The 17,979-nt window shown below is 39.4% G+C and overlaps 1 protein-coding gene across 2 annotated transcripts in view; it reads right to left on the reverse strand.

Annotated features, from left to right (window-relative positions):
- Positions 1-2,387: 2,387 nt before the first annotated feature.
- The window catches only part of IKBIP (IKBKB interacting protein), a 30,626-nt gene continuing 15,034 nt past the window's right edge, over positions 2,388-17,979 (reverse strand). The window contains exon 2 of one of the 2 annotated variants that reach the window (XM_055238675.2): positions 2,388-3,323. In XM_055238675.2, coding sequence (XP_055094650.1) covers positions 3,290-3,323 — 34 coding nt within the window. In that variant the 3' untranslated portion in view covers positions 2,388-3,289. Of the gene's footprint in view, positions 3,324-13,443; positions 16,219-17,979 lie in introns of those variants that run through there. The other variant, XM_055238674.2, reaches the window with a different exon arrangement.

Here is a 17,979-nt window from a genome sequence, read left to right on the forward strand (position 1 = left end):
AGATTACACATATAAACACAAATATTTCAAGTGTGTACTGTAATGCCAGAACTCTGGGAGGCCAAAGCAGAAGAATCACTTGAACCCAGGAGTTCAAGACCAGCCTGGGCAACATACGGAGATTCCATCTCTACCAAAAAAAGAAAAAAGAAAAAGAAATTAGCCAGGCATGGTGGCTTGAGACTGTAGTCCCAGCTACTCAGGAAGCTGAGGTGGAAGGATCATTTGAGTCCAGGAGGTCAAGGCTGCTGTGAGCCATGATCACACCACCGCACTCCAGCCTGGGTGACAGAGTGAGAACCTGTCTCAAAAATAAAAATGAATAAAAATTTAAAAAGTGTACACTTTGATGAGTTTTGACATACATCTATCACAATGAAGATAATAAACATCCTTCACTCCTTTTCCTTGTGGCTTTTTGTAATCTATACCTGTCTCCATCTCTATCCACAGTTGTGATGGATAATTTTGTTTCAACCTGCCTGGGCTAAGGGATGCCCAGATAGCTGGTAAAACATTATTTCTGGGTGTGTCTGTGACAGTGTTTCCAGAAGAGCTTAGCATTTGACTTGGTAGACTGCATAAAGAAGATCACTCTGATTAATGTGGGTGAGCATCATCCCATCCACTGAGGGCCTGGATAGAACAAAAAGGCAGAAGGGTGAATTTGCTACTTTTTGAACTGGGACATCTGTCTTCTCCTGCCCTCAGACATCAGTGTTCCCGGTTTTGGGCCTTTGATCTTGCACCAGGACTTACGCCATCACTTCCTTTGGTTGTCAGGCCTTCAGACTCACTCTGAATTAAACCACTGGCTTTCCTAGTTTTCCAGTCTGCAGATGAAAGATTGTGGGATTCTTGGCCTCCATAATCATGTGAGCCAATTCCTAGAATCAATCATCTATCTATCTATCTATCTATCATCTATCTATCTCTCTATCTATCTATCATCTATCATCTGTCTATCATCATCATCTATCCATCTATCTAATCTATCCACCCATCCATCCACCACCCACCTACCTACTACCTACCTACCTATCAATCATCTGTCTATCCACCCATCCTATTGGCTCTGTTTCTCTGGAGTATCCTAATGCAACAGGCAACCACAGATCTACTTTCTGTCACTTTAGATTACTTTGCATTTTCTAAAGTTTTATGTAATTGGAATTGATAAAATTTTGTCAGTGCTGTTAGAGCCGCCTTTTTTTTTTTTCCCCCGAGATGTAGTTTTGCTGTGTCTCCCAGTCTCCCAGGCTGGAGTGCAATGGTGTGATCTCTGATCACTGCAACCTTTGCCTCCTGGGTTCAAGCGATTCTCCTGCCTCAGCTTCTCGAGTAGCTGGGATTACAGGTGCCCACCACCTTGCCCGGCTAATTTTTGTATTTTTAATAGAGACGTGGTTTCACCATGTTGGCCAGGCTGGTCTCGAACTCCTGACCTCAGGTGTTACACCCTCCTCGGCCTCCCAAAGTGCTGGGATTACAGGCGTGAGCCACGGTGCCTGGACTTAGAGCCTCCTTCTCTAGTTGATTTGGCTACTTCTGGTCACATCATCATCACACATGAGTTGTGTTGCTTTGAGGCAGAGTCTGTCTGAGGCTTGGCAGGCCCCCTTCAATCTACACCCTCCCCCACAATCCTTGCTCTAGAAGCCACTTTCTAACCACTTTTATTAAGTAACCTACTTGCTATGGCCTGAATGTGTCTCCCCAAAATTCATACATTGAAATCCAATGTGAGACATCTGGGAGGTGATTAGGTAATAAGGTAGGAGTATTCATGGACAGGATTAGTGCCCTTATAAAAGAGGCCCCAGATTGCTGCTTGCCCTTCCACCACGTGAGGACACAGCTAGAAGGTGCTATGAACCAGGAGGTGGGCCCACACTAGACACTGAATCTGCCAGCACCTTGATCTCAGACTTTCCAGCCTCACTGTTCTAGTGAGAAATAAATTTGTTAGTGACAGGCTACCTAAAGTTCTTGCTATACTGTATACACCAGCCCAAATAGACCGAGACACTACTGTTCCTTTCCCTGTTTCCTAAAGCCATGAAGGATCTAGACAGGCTTACTTTATTTTTTTTTTCCCCTGCAGCTCACTGTCTGTGACCTTTCTAGTTTCTCTTCCTCTAACTGGATAATGAATGCCGCAGCCCTGTCCCCTGAGGAGTAGTTCTTCAGTTAGGTCCCCAAACACACATGCTGGGCTCCCTGGCAGCCAGAGAGGGCAAGTGGGGATTCAGATCCTGCCCCTTTGAGAGCTCCCCATGCTACTAGCACATTCTGCTCCTCCTATGTGTGTGTGTGTGTGTGTGTGTGTGTAACAACATGTATGTCAGAAGGATGGATAAAGTTCTTGCTATATAAAGTTGCAAAAATAGGTTTTAGCATATTTATTTTGGAAAATCAACCTGTTTAAAAGTTTTGTTTTTACTGTACAAAATAGGATTAAATATAAAATGACTTTTACTCCAAAATATCATTACTTCTGATTTACCAGTCTTCTCATGAGAGGTCCCATTAAAAAAATTACCTAAGTCTAATCTCAATAATGTCAAACTAATTCATATCTGAAATTGTGCTATTTCATCTTTAATATCCTTAATCTCAGCTTGGACTATTGTTAAATTAGATATTTTTTCATTTAAGAAAGCAATTTCCTTCTCTCTCTGTAGTAAGTCGGTAACCAATCTCCCAATGCGTAGTGTTAAATCATTTACTAATGGTTCTAAACGGGAAAAGTCCTTCTTTAGATTATACACCTTTGGTTTTAGATCATTTGCAAAAGTCACTGTCTTCAGAACTTTGGCTCTGTCACTTTCTAAGCTTAGAAATCTATCTGTATGTTTGTCGAAGTCACTCTTTAGTTCAGTTAATGTCTTCTTAACAGAGTTAATTCTTTGTGAATTTTCAGATGCTGTCTTTCGGAGCATTGCTGTTCGATCAATACTACTTGAAAGAAGATCACCTATGTTTTTTACTGTATTTTTTTCGACTTTTTCTATTTTATTTTCTAATTCTTGCACAGAATCTGTCAATGATATTACATCAGTTACTAAACCTGAAATCCGTCGTATATCTGTTTTTACACTTGTAATCTTGAGACCAACATCTTTTGCCATGGATGTTGTACTTTGGTCTACTTTTGTAATGTCTTGAGAAAGCGTTGTCAGATTGTTCTTCAGTATATCCTGTTTTTCAGTTATCCTATTGGACCAAGTTTTTACCTCATTAATTTCTTCCTGTAGATGCTTTAGATGAGCAATTATTTGAAAAGACTTCAATTGTTCCATGATAGCTTCAGATTTCTGCCACTATAAGAAAATATAATATCACAATGATTAAACTTATTAGAAGCTTAACATTTAAAATTCATCTTAAATTTTATATTTCTAATTTTAATTTTTTTTTTGAGACAGAGGCTTTTTCTGTTACCCAGGATGGAGTGCGGTGGCACGATCTCGGCTCACTGCAACCTCCACCTCCTGGGTTCAAGTGATTCTCCTGACTCAGCCTCCCAAGTAGCTGGGATTACAGGCACCCGCCCCCACCTCGGCTAACTTTTTTTGTATTTTTAGTAGAGACGGGTCTTCATTATGTTGGACAGGCTGGTCTTGAACTCCTGACCTCTGCCCAACTCGGCCTCCTAAATCCAAGCCTGGGATTACAGGCGTGAGCCACCACACCCTGCCTTATGTTATTTTTTAACTACATTTTACTGTTCTTCTGGAAAGCATACGGTAAAACACTACTTCAAAAGTAAGAGAATTTAGAGCAATGTAAGTGAATTACTAATGAATAAGAAGGAAACATTATGAAAATTTCATGAAATGTCACTGGAAATTACATTTTTTACATTATAATATTTTCACAATTGGTCTTCTGTACAGTAATAAAATGAGCTACATGAGACAGTGATGTGGTTTTTCAGTTGCTGGAGAAGGGAAAAGGAAGTTTCTTCCAACTGAGCTTTGCCGGGTGAGATAAGGCAACATAAGTTCTTTTTTATTTGAGCTTTATTAAGGTATAATTGACAAATTAAAATTGTATATATTTATTGTGTACAATGTAATGTTTTGATATACATATCTACACACATATTGCAAATGATTAAATCAAGCTAATGAACATATCACCTCATGTATTTTTTTTGTAGTAAGAATATTTAAGATCTAGTCTCCTATAAATTCTCTCTTTTTTGTGGAGATGGAAGTCTCACTCACTCTGTACCCAGGCTGGAATGCAATGGCCCCATCTCTGCTCACTGCAACCTCTACCTCCTGGGTTCAAGTGATTCTCCTGCCTCAGTCTCCAGAGTAGATGGTACCACAGTTGTGCACCACCACACCTGGCTAATTTTTGTTTAGTAGTGACAGGGTTTCACCATGTTGGCTAGGCTGGTCTGAAACTCCTAATCTCAAGTGATTCGCCCACCTCGGCCTCCCAAAGTGCTAAGATTATATGGCGTGAGCCATCGCGCCCGGCCTTTTAGCAATTTTCAAGTATATATTATTATTATTTATAGTCATCATACTATACAATAGATCTCCAGAACTTATTCATCCTGTTTAACTGAAACTTTGTATTCTTTTTTTTTTTTTTTTTTTTGAGACGGAGTCTTGCTCTGTCGCCCAGGCTGGAGTGCAGTGGCGCAATCTCGGCTCACTGCAAGCTCCGCCTCCCGGGTTCACGCCATTCTCCTGCCTCAGCCTCTCCGAGTAGCTGGGACTACAGGCGCCCGCCACCACGCCCGGCTAATTTTTTTTGCATTTTTAGTAGAGACGGGGTTTCACCGTGGTCTCGATCTCCTGACCTCGTGATCCGCCCGCCTCGGCCTCCCAAAGTGCTGGGATTACAAGCGTGAGCCACCGCGCCCGGCCGAAACTTTGTATTCTTTAATCAACATCTCTCTATTGCCCTACCCTGTCCCCTCCAATCCCTCCTAACCACCATTCTACTCTATGAGTCTGACTTTTTTAGATTCCACATGTAATTGGATCATGCAGTGTTTGTCTTTCTGTGCCTGGTTCATTCCACTTAGCATAATATTCTTTAGGTTCATCCGTGTAGTCACAAATAACAGGATTTCCTTCTTTTTAAAGGCAAAACAGCATTGTGCGTGTGTGCGTGTGTGTTATTTATCCATTCATCTGTTGATTGACACTTAGGTTGATTCTACATATCTTGGCTATTGGGACTAATGCTGCAATGAATATGGGAGTGCAGATAACTCCGTGACATACTGATTCATTTCTTTTGGATATATATCCAGAAGTAGTATTGCTGGATCATATGATTATTCTTAGTTTTTTTTTTTTTGAGGAACCTCCACACTGTTTTCCATAATGGCTATACATTCCCACCCACAGTGTACAATGGTTCCCTTTTCTCCACATTCTCACCAACACTTGTTATCTTTTGTCTTTTTGATAATAAATATCTAACAGGTGTGAGTTGATATCTCATTGTGGTTTTAATTTTTCATTTCCCTGATAATTAGTGATGTTGAGCATTTTTTCCATATACCTGTTGGCCATTACTGTCTCTTCTTTTGAGAAATGTCTATTCATGTCCATAGCCCATTGTTCAATCAGGTTTTTTTTTGCTATTGAGTTGAGTTCCTTATATATTTTGGATATTAAGCCATTCTCAGATTTATGGTTCGTGAGTACTTTCTCTCATTGTATAGGTTGTCTCTTCACTCTATTGACTGTTTCCTTTTCTGTACAGAAGATTCTTAGTTTGACACAATCATATTTATCTATTTTTGCTTTTGTTGTGTGTTCTTTTTGGATTCTATTCAAAAAAATCTTTGCCAAGACTAATGTCAAGAAGCTTTTTCCTCACGTTTTCTTCCAGTAGTTTTCAATTTCTGGTGTTACATTTAAGTCTTTTATTCATTTTGAATTGGTTTTTGTATATGGTTTGACATAAGGGTCCAGTTTCATTCTTCTGCATAGGATATCCAGTTTTCTCAACAGCATTTATTAAAGAGATGTCCTTTCCTCATTGTGTGTTCTTGGCAACTTGCATGAGAATCATTTGAACATACACTTGTAGAAGTATTTCTGGGCTCTCTATTCTGTTCCATTAGTCTATGTTTTTTTTAAATGCTAGTTCATGCTGTTTGGATTACTACAGCTTTGTAGTATATTTTGAGATCAGGTAGTGTGATGTCTCCAGCTTTGTTCTTTTTGCTCAAGATTGCTTTGGCTATTCGGGGTCTAAGGCAACTGCAAACAAGTTATAGCAAATGCTAGAATGAAGGGACCAATGTCCAAGACTATATGTCTATGCTTTATTGGCCTGTAACTTTTATGAACAGTTTTCTGGCCTATCTAACTATCCATGAGACCTTGAATAATTCACCTAATTCTCAAGTTCCTAGTAGGTTGTTAGGCATGCAAAATATGGGGAACATAAAGATGAGTATAACTCGAGTTGTGGCCTCAACTTAGTTTAGTAGAGAAGACAGATAAGTAAAAGAAAATAATTTCCAAGGTTCTAAAATTCTGATTCCAAATGCAGCTGTTTTTCAACTTTTGTATGTTTCAATGCCATCCTTCTTCCCCACTATACATTATGAACTGAAAGCTCTTAAATTGTTATCTTGATTTAACTTGGACACATTAACTGATAAACATTTTGAGCCACCCAAGTGTCTGGCAACATTTTGAGTTGTTATTTTTGTTGTTTGTGATGATGGTCCTGTGTCTGTGCAAGCACATGTATGTGCCTATATAGCAGTGTTGGGGAGTTGAGTATTTTATTGAACTTTAAATATTTGACATTTCATTGCAATGTGCCATCAGTTAATAAAATGAAGAAGGGAAAATTACATAGTGATAAGATGGGTAGATCTCATAAACAATACAAAGTTGGATAAAGTTGGACAATTGAAACAAAGATGGAAATCAGGTAAGACTATTTAGCTTCAATCAGAAGATTAGCCTATGGACTGTGTGCTCAATTATGAAGAAAAATAAATTAAGAAACAAATGTAAAATGGCTAGAAATACATTGCTAATGCGTATGCCCATAGACAGATATACAGTAATTACTCTGGAAAAAGAATCCCATTTATAATGTGTAAGTCAATCATTTGACTTCTGCACATTTAACTTTCAGCTTGTTTTCTAGGAAAGTACTATGTTGTAAAGTGGGAAATTATAACTTTCTATTAATAACCAAAACTAGTTTGATTTGACCACATTACTGTACTACAGTATGTGCTAGTATGATCAAGAACAATCTCTGCTTTTAGGGAGTTTGTAGTTTAGTTTGGGACACAGAATGTCGATAAATGTATTACTTAAAGCTCAGAAAAGAAGAAATAAAAAAGCTTGAGTCCAGGAGTTTGACGCTGTAGTGTGCTATGATTGCGCCTATGAATACCAACTGTGCTCCAGCCTGGGCACATAGCAAGACCCCCATCTCTAAAACAAAAAAATTGAAATTAAAAGTTATAAAAACAAATAATCAGACTGTAAAACATTTTTACAAAATTAAATATGCAGTTTAATCTAAAGATATCTTTTTTTCTAAAATAATTGTGTATTTCTTCAATGTTTCCTTATTAATTATCTTTCTTAAAAAAAAAAATTGAGGCCAGGCGTGGTGGCTCATGCCTGTAATCCCAGCACTTTGGGAGGCCAAGGTGGGCGGATGATGAGGTCAGGAGATCGAGACCATCCTGGCTAATGCAGTGAAACCCCGTCTCTACTAAAAATACAAAAAATTAGCTGGGCGTAGTGGTGGGCGCCTGTAGTCTCAGCTACTCGGGAGGCTGAGGCAGAAGAATGGTGTGAACCCAGGAGGCGGAGCTTGCAGTGAGCCAAGATTGCGCCACTGCACTCCAGCCTGGGTGACAGAGTGACTCCGTCTCAAAAAAAAAAAATTTGAGATGGGGGTCTCACTATGCTGCCCAGGCTGGTCTTGAACTCCTGGCTCAAGTGATCCTCCCAAAGTGCTGGGATTATAGGCGTAAGCCACCACACCTAGCTTGAATTATCTTTCTTAAATTGTATTTGGATTACTTGGCTAATGCCAACCTTTTGAGATTATTTTGGTTATCATACGTTTAGTTTTACTTAACACAAATAAAAATGAATTATGCTCAGAATATTATTTTGAGGGCAGCTTTAAAAAGCAGAGCCATATAGTTGCAAAATAATTATAATGAAGTACAGAAATGGGACGGTAGGACAAAATAATTCTAAGTAGTAACTCCCCCACTTCGCCCCATCATAAATGTTTAATTTCAAAATACACTTGAGGATTTTTCTCCTCAATCGCTTTATGCTGAAATTAATTATTGGTGGATAAAGTGGCCCAAAATGTGTTTTTTGGTAGAGAAGTGAGCTTGCGAAAATGTTCCTGTGGGTATGACATTAAGCAGTAGCCACAAATAGGAAGGAAACCAAGAAGTGATTGCAAAATCACATTTTATTTTTAAGGAGGAAGTTTTGCAATATAGTGTATTTGATGAAACAATCTCCCAAGGGAGAAAGGACTAGATGGCTACTTTCGTCTATTTCATTACCAGGTTATCATTTATTAATGTATCTACTCTGGTAAAAGTAGCTTAATAGCAATTAAACAATTAAGATGTTGATGAATGAGCTTAGCTTATTCTTAGAAGAATCAGATTATTAGGAAGAAGCTGTTAGTAAACCTCTTTGTTTCACTTGGTTGTTTATAATAGCAATCTGTTGTGAACTTCTATTGATCTTTACGAAAATAGAAGCTCAATACAGTGTGGTAATAGTCTAGAGATTGTTGTATTAAATTATTTTAAAAATTACTTTGGGCTTGGTTAACCTATTTGCCTAGGACGGATAGAAGAGTTGAGTCTATCAGTAGCTGAAAACAGCATATCATTGAAGGCTGGGGATGGTGGCTCACGCCTGTAATCCCAGCACTTTGTGAGGTGGGGTGGATGGATCACTTGAGCTCAGGAGTTCAAGACCAGCCTGGGCAACATGGTGAAACTCCATCTCTACAAAAATAGCTGGGCTGAGCTGGGAGGATGGCAGAAGTTGCAGTGAGCTGAGATCATGCCACTGCACTCCAGTCTGGGCGACAGAACCAGACCCTTTCTCCGAAAAAAAAAAAAAAAAAAGTACATCAGTGATTTAATTATTTATTTATTTATTTATTTATTTATTTATTTATTTATTTGATGGAGTCTCACCCTATTGCCCAGGCTGGAGTGCAGTGGTGCAATCTCTGCTCACTGCAACCTCTGCCGTCCGAGTTCAAGCGATTCTCCGGCCTCAGCCTCCCAAGTAGCTGGGATTATAGGCATGCACCACCACACCCGGCTAAGTTTTCTATTTTTTTTTTTTTTTTTAGTAGAGACGGGATTTCACCATGTTGCAAACTCCTGACCTCAAGTAGTCCACCCACCTCGGACTCCCAAAGTGCTGGGATTACAGGCATGAGCCTCTGCCCCCGGCCAGAATATTTATTAAATTCCTATCATATATTCAAGGTATGAGGCTAGATGCTGTCCTGTAATGTTAAACATTGCCTGGATCTACAAGCACAGCAACATGGTTCAAGAGTATGATTTCTAGGTCCAATCTGCTTTCTAAAAACTTGCTAAAGGCTTTTTTTTTTTTGAGACAGAGTCTTGCTCTGTCGCCCAGGCTGGAGTGCAGCAGCGCCTTCTCAGCTCACGGCAACCTCTGCCTCCTGGGTTCAAGAGATTCTCCTGCCTCAGCCTCCCAAGTAGCTGGGATTACAGGCACTCACCACCACGCCCAGCTAATTTTGTATTTTTAGTAGAGATAAAGGTTTCACCATGTTGGCCAGGATGGTCTCGATCTCCTGACCTCGTGATCCACCCACCTCAGCCTCCCAAAGTGCGGAAATTACAGGCATGGGCCACTGAGCCCAGCTAGGATCTTTGAATTCTATTAAAGGACCTGGAAGTTTTATTGATCTGTATAATTTAAAACCATTTAGATCAGGCGCAGTGGCTCACACCTGTTATCCCAGCACTTTGGGAGGCCAAGGATGGAGGATCCATTGAGGTCAGGAGTTTGAGACCAGCCTGGGCAACATAGAGAGACCCTCATCTCTACTTTTTTTTATATTAAAAAAAGGGTAAATAAGTATATAAAACCACTTAAAGCCAGAAGGCATCTTAGGGATTATTGATATAATTCTCTCCTTTTACTATTTAAAACTAAGCCCTAGTGGCCGGGCGTGGTGGCTTATGCCTGTAATCCCAGCACTTTGGGAGGCCGAGGTGGGCGGATCACCTGAGGTCCGGAGTTCGAGATCAGCCTGGCCAACATGGTAAAACCCCGTCTCTACTAAAAATACAAAAAATGAGCCGGGTGTGGTGACAGGCACCTGTAATCCCAGGTACTTGGGAGGCTGAGGCAAGAGAATTGCTTAAACCCAGAAGGCGGAGGTTGTAGTGAACCAAGATTATGTCACTGCACTCCAGCCTGGGTGACACAGCAAGACTTTGTCTCAAAAAACAAAACAAAACAAAACAAAACAAAACAAAACAAAACAAAACAAACCCAAGCCTTAAAATAAAGTGCCCAGAATATGCAGTGGCAAAACCTATTAATAGATTAGAGGAGTACAGCCTAGGACTCAGCACTGCTTTCTCCTCTTCTCCAACATTTATTCATTTATTGATTCCTTCTTATGCTCAAGGGCCAAACAATTTTAGAGCACAGCTACAGCTTTTGAGAGACTCAGTCTGGTTTAATGGCAACATGGTAGAGAACACATTTGACTCAATTATTGCTTTTTGAGTTATCGAGATAGTTCTACTAACAGCAGATTTGTTGTGATTTTTCTCCCTAGTTGAACAGTAGCAGGCTCCATGGTGTAGTGAGATGTCCTTGGCCTCTGGAATTGAACAGACCTAGGTCTACAGTGTGACTGCAAGGTTCCCAGTGTTCCTAAGTCTCCATTTCCTTATTTGTAAAATGGGTCTAATAGCTAGCAAAGGTGTAGTAAGGATTAGTGATAATGACTGGCATAAGGTAGGTAGTCAATATATAGAGCTATTATGATGACAATAATGAAGGCTGGACACAGTGGCTCATGTCTGTAATCCCAGCACTTTGGGAGGCCAAGGCAGACGGATCACGAGGTCAAATGTTCGAGACCATCCTGGCCAACATGGAGAAACCCCATCTCTACTAAAAATACAAAAATTAGCTGGGCATGGTGGCTCATGCCTGTAGTCTCAGCTACTTGGGAGGCTGAGGCAGGAGAATCGCTTGAACCTGGGAGGTGGAGGTTGCAGTGAGCTGAGATCACACCACTGCACTCCAGCCTGGGGACAGAGTGAGACTCTGTCTTAAAAAAAAAAAAAAAAAAAAAAAAAAGGAATGATGATGATGAATGTACATCTCCTAGAAATGCTTGACATATGTGTGGGTATGTCATTTTAACAGGTGCTGAAGTGTTAGTTCTCTCCTCTCCTGCTGTGTAAAGCTGGGGTGGCATATTTTGATTTGTATTAAATTAATAGTTTATAGGCTGGGTATGGTGGCTTACACCTCTAATCCCAGCACTTTGGGAAGTCGAGATGGGAGAACTGCTTCAGCCCAGGAGTTTGAGACCAGCCTGGGCAACATAATGAGATTGTTTCTACAAAAAAATAAAATTAGCTGGGCATGGCGGTGTGCACCTGTAGTCCCAGCAATCGGAGGAGCTGAGATGGGAGGATCCCTTGGGCCCAGGAGGTTGAAGCTGCAGTGAGCTGTGATCACACCACTACACTCCAGCCTGGGTGACAGACTGAGACCCTGTCCCCAAATTAATTAATTAATAGCTTATAAATTGAAATGAGCAGGTGCTAGGAAAATTTGTAGAGCTTTTGTCAACTGTGCAAATATGGGGTAAGTCTACAAAGGATGGTTTTTTTTTTCTTATTGAGTTTGGTAAATTTTCAGCATCATTATTGTGTAATGGCATCATATCAAAATTTGAACAATGTTACAGATTCATACAAAGGTCTGCAATTAGGTTGAGAAGAAAAATACTACTATGAATTTTGCATCTTATGGGTTTTTCTATGAAGCCATACAGGCTAATAAATCAAGATTTTTGGTTATAAAATATACAAGTATACTTAGTCAATAGTTTCCGATCATTAAGCAAAATTTAAGGCAATATTACATTTAAAAATTATATATTCAAAAGTTTAAAAATAATTAGGTGCTTATATTGTAATCCGAATACTTTGGGAGGCTGAGGCCGAATGGCTTAAGCCCAGGAGTTTGAGACAGCCTGGGTAACATAGTGAGACCTCGTCCCTACAAAAAAAAAAAAAAAAAAATGTGTAAGGAGTGAGGCCAGGTACAATGGCTCACTCCTATAATTCCAACACTCTGGGAAGCTGTTATTCCTGTTAACATTAAAAAAAATTGATCCAGTACTTTTTTTTTTTGAGATGGGGTCTCACTCTGTTGCCAGGCTGTAGTGCAACGGCATGATTTTGGCTCACTGCAACCTCTGCCTCCCGGGTTCAAGTGATTCTCCTGACTCAGCCTCCCAAGTAGCTGCGATTACAGGCGCCTGCTACCATGCCTGGCTAATTTTTGTATTTTTAGTAGAGCCACGGTTTCACCATATTGGCCAGGCTGGTCTTGAACTCCTGACCTCAGGTGATCCGCCCACCTCGGCCTCCCAAAGTGCTGGGATTACAGGGTGAGCCACTGCGCCCAGCTGATCCAGTACTCTTACGCTTTTGAGATAGGGTCTTGCTCTGTCACCCAGGCTGGGACAGGCTGGGAATGCAGTGGTGCAGTTCACTGCAACCTTGAACACCCGGGCTCAGCCTCCTGCGTCGCTAGGACTACAGGGATGCGCTTTTTTTTGACTCTTAGTAGACATGAGGTCTCGCCATGTTATCCAGGCTGGTCTTGAACTCCTGAGCTCAAGCGATCCTCCCACCTCAGCTTCCCAGAGTGTTGGAATTATAGGAGTGAGCCATTGTACCTGGCCTCACTCCTTACACATTTTTTATTTTTTGGAAGGGACGAGTTCTCACTATGTTACCCAGGCTGTCTCAAACTCCTGGGCTTAAGCCATTCGGCCTCAGCCTCCCAAAGTATTCGGATTACAAGTATAAGGCACTGTGCCTGGCCACTTTATAAGAAATTAATTGATATAAAATTTATTATCAGTTACAAAGATACAAAAATGTGTTTTAGGATATTGGTAATTTTCCCTAAAGAAAAGACTAACAACGTAATTTAATATTTGATACACAGGAAAGTTTTTGAAATTTTAAGCATCTGTGTTAAATAAATGAATGGAAGAAACAGAGAAAGACAAATTAAGTACATCTAAATCTCTCTAATAACAATTTCTTAATAGGAAAACCTCTTCATAAATACAGGATATATCTATATCTAGATATCTATCTATACTTACATACAAACGCATATATACTTTAATAGTTTTCTCATGTTATACTTGTAGAAGTGCAGTTTTTTTTTCTTTCCCTTGTGTCATTATAGAGCACAGTAGCCACCTTGTTTCCATTTACTTTCAGTAACCATTACCATGGTATATATAAGTTCATAATAACCTCATATTAAATGTGGTGATCGGTGAGAAAAAAATATTTAAACGTAAAGAGTATAAGAGATCACATTTGCCTTGACAGGATGGAGGTTAAAACAACAAAGTTCCAGCTTACTTTATAATCTATTTTATTAGCATTAAAAGTAAACAAATAGAATTTTGTCAGTGCACGCAAATAAGAGACATTCAGAAGTCAAGAAGTATAATTTTAAGACTGCAAAAATTAACGCTATGCCCCTTAATAACAAACTCTCCAGGCTTATTTTTATGATCCATGCTGTCTACCACAGGCCCTCCTAACTCCAGTGGAGAATGAGTTTGGGGGTTCTCCAAAAACTTGCAAATTTACATATTAAAACTACTTGACCACAACTACTGTTTTGTAACTGACTGCTATCAAGTTCTTTGTGTTTAATTCCATTGAAAACTGCATTATAAAACTGGTAAGGTTATTGACAAAGAAACAAGAACAAACTTCCATATGCAGTTGACTACATTATATAATTTCAAATAAAATAAAATCAATTCATTAAACAAATTTAGTGGTGTGGTTTGGGAAATCTTTAAAATGACACACTTTTAACTATCACAGTTATTATCATAATTAATTATCAGAGTTATGTTACTTTTCCCTCAAAACAGGCCACAGGCTTATTTTTATTTATTTATTTATTTATTTATTTATTTATTTATTGAGACAGAGTCTCGCTTTGTCACTCAGGCTGGAGTGCAGTGGCACGATCTCGGCTCACTGCAAGCTCCGCCTCCCGGGTTCACACCATTCTCCTGCCTCAGCCTCCTGAGTAGCTGGGACTATAGGCACCCACCTCCACGCCTGGCTACTTTTTTGTATTTTTTAGTAGAGATGGGGTTTCACCATGTTAGCCAGGATGGTCTTGATCTCCTGACTTCGTGATCTGCCTGCCTCGGCCTCCCAAAGTGCTGGGATTACAGGCGTGAGCCACCACACCCAGCCTATTTAAGTAAACCATCTAGAGATCATGGATCTAGCAAACTCATGTCTAACACAGTTGGAACCTAAAACCAGGTATATAAAGATATTTCAAAGATTTATATACACATAATTCCTAAGAAAGGCCTTATGTAAGAACATACTTACTCTGATTTTAAAAGTCTTACAAGTATCTGTAACACAGTTTAGAACCTTAACAAAAACTAAAATGTTTCCCAGGCTTTATAGTTTTCAGAAAGTGCATATTAATTCATAGCAAAGGCACCAGGCTCTCCCTCAGGCATGCTATCTTTTATTTTACACAAAATTCCCATGAACTTGGTTGTCTGGATTCTTAACCTGCAGTGAATTACATAAGAAAGTGAAGAACTGGCTGAGGCAGGCACATTACCAACCAACCTGACAGTAAAATCAGGTGACAGAAAAGGTATGAGACATAGGTTTGAAAAATGGCAAATTGGGATCATTTAGTGAAGTGGTAAATACTCTTCATTAGCCCCTGGAGACATCAATATATGTGGGTCTAATATAATAGGTGAAATTAATAATGATGTCCATTAATGCTTTAAAAAACATTAAAAATATTAAGTATATTGTTTTAAAAGTAGAGAAATATTTTTAAAGAACTATTTCTATTTCAAATGGTTACAATGAAATAAGTTTTAGTGCTTAAAAAGATAAGCTCTGATTATGTGGATAATCTACTTGTGTGGAATCTCATTTATTTTCCAGTAATGTAGGATAAGATGAGGCATATCAAAGTAACTCAAAATCAATGGACTAATCAATTTATGTATAATGATATGGTTCATCAGATAAATGTCATGAATTTAAAAATCACCACCAATTCCTTTATTTTCCATATTATATTCTTTTAAAGTTCCCTTTTCTCCTGTACTTGAGTATGCTATAAAATCATGAACTTTTTCTTTTAGAACATCCAGTTCATTTTGCATCTTTAATATGCTATTATCATACTGAATTCCTTCAAGGGTTTTCTGCATCTCCATTATTTCAGACACTGCTTTCAGCATATCATCTTCCATATTAAACATCTGCATAGTCAAGTCTTCCATTTTCTTTTCTGTTCCTATCAGATCCTGAGAGACTCTGAGAACAGAGTGAACAGCACTTTCAATTGTTGGCAAATGCGTCTTGCATTCTTCAACTTTGGGTTCGTAGTCGGAAAGTTTATTAGTCAGATCTTCGTCTCTGGCAAAGAGGGCATGCTGTTCCTCTTCTAACTTTTCAACTGCCTTTGTATCAGAGCCTAGCTGCTCCTCTACTCGCAGGAGATCTTCTTCTTCTTGTCTTTTTACTGTTCTAATATTTCTTAGTGTGCTATCTTCCAAATCTTTTAGCCGTTCAGTGAGCAATTTTATTTCCTGCTCAGCTGAGTTAATTTGGACAGTTACTTGAGAATGTATATGTTTTGCTTCTGATTTGAAAATGTCTGTATTAACGTTCATTTCTTCTAGGCTTCTCTTCCAGAAATCCGTAATATTCTGAAATTTCTCATTAAGGCTTTGCATCCTTTGAGTGAGCACCTCTTCATTATTTTGAATGTCATGCATGATATCTTGGAGGCTGGATACTTCCTGCTCAAACTGGGTCATCAAAGACATGGATGATGTAGTTTCCTGCAGGATGCTTTCAGTAGACTCAAGCTGCATTTATAACACAAAACAATTCCCAAGGCTACTTAATAATTTTCATATTAGAGAAACACACTTTAACAATCAGGAGCATAACACGTGCCACGTTAAAATTCTGAAGATGTCTAAAATATCCAAGTATATCAGAATCAGACTGACAAAGATATTTATTACGTTAATAGTTTTCACAAATACGTTAACCCCTGCATTGTTTTATTTATTTATTTATTTTTTGAGACAGAATCTCGCCCTGTCACCCAGGCTGGAATGCAGTGGAGCAATCTCCGCTCACTGCAACCTCCGCCTCCCAGGTTCAAGGTATTCTCTTGCCTCAGCTTCCTGAGTAGCTGGGATTACAGGTATGCGCCACCATGCCTAGCTAATTTTTGTATTTTTCGTAGAGATGGGGTTTCACCATGTTGGCCAGGCTGGTCTTGAACTGTTGACCTCTAGTGATCCGTCTGCCTCGGCCTCCCAAAGTACTAGAATTACAGGCGAGAGCTGCCGCGCCTGGCCAGCAGTATGTTTAAAAAAAAAAAAAAATACACCTGAACACATAATCCTAGATATTGCAGCATTTCTATGGAAGCATATTCAAGAGAAAAGTAATGTTAAAGGGCCTGAAATAGATGCAATTTCCTCTTTTTAATTCTAATGGTAAGTAACTTCGATGTCTTTTTTTTTTTTTTTTTTGAGACGGAGTCTCGCTCTGTCGCCCAGGCTGGAGTGCAGTGGCGCGATCTTGGCTCACTGCAAGCTCCGCCTCCCAGGTTCAAGCCATTCTCTTCCCTCAGCCTCCCGAGTAGCTGGGACTACAGGCGCCCGCCACCACACCTAGCTAATTTTTTGTATTTTTAGTAGAGACAGGGTTTCACCGTGTTAGCGAGGATGGTCTCGATCCCCTGACCTCGTGACCCGCCCACCTCAGCCTCCCAAAGTGCTGGGATTACAGGCGTGAGCCATCGTGCCCGGCCCTCGATGTCATTTTTATGGTTTTTTTGCTTTTTAGAAACTGCAACTTTGTATAAAATTTGATATCTTTCTTAAATCCTATAATTCTGTAAGGGTTTCTGCCAAAAAAAATTTTTTGACCAACCTCTTGCAGAGAAAGTACTAGAATCAGGTCTTACAGATAAAAAGGCAAAAATGAATTAAAAAACAGTTTAGTGAGACAAGTCAAATTGAATGGTAAAGTGTTTTAAGTATTTGTAAGTTATGCTAAGCCTCTGGCACCTCCTAATCTGTATCTGGAATATAGAAGGCCAAGTCATAGACCTTTTTTAGTCTACACTTAGATAACAGCTTTAGAGACCACAGGAAGGCCTAGAAATAATCATTAATTTATCATGTGCTTGCAGCATTACGCTGAAGACATAATACTGAACAAGATACAAAATAATGCCCTTAAGCAGCTTTGTTTAATTGACGAGAAAGACAAGTGTATATGCACTATGACCGGTGAAGAGCTATGGAAGCACTCAGGTGGAGACCCAGCCTAGACTTCAGTGATGAAGGAAAGTATTTTAGAAAAAGTAATATCTAGTATCTGCTTCCAGTTGCTTGCTCTCTAAATTAGCCTACACACTACTACTAGAGTAAGCTTTTAAAAACTGGCATGCCTATCATGGTACACTGTTACAAAACCTTTGATGTTTCCTAATACTTCTAGGATAAAGTCTCAAATTCTCTAACCTCTCCCTATGCTATCCTCCTCTCCTCTTTATTTAGTTACGTTGTCCTTACTTCAAGGCTCAGATGGGATCTCAGCTCCTC

Source organism: Symphalangus syndactylus, chromosome 13 (assembly GCF_028878055.3).
Source record: "Symphalangus syndactylus isolate Jambi chromosome 13, NHGRI_mSymSyn1-v2.1_pri, whole genome shotgun sequence".
Lineage (NCBI taxonomy): Eukaryota > Metazoa > Chordata > Mammalia > Primates > Hylobatidae > Symphalangus > Symphalangus syndactylus.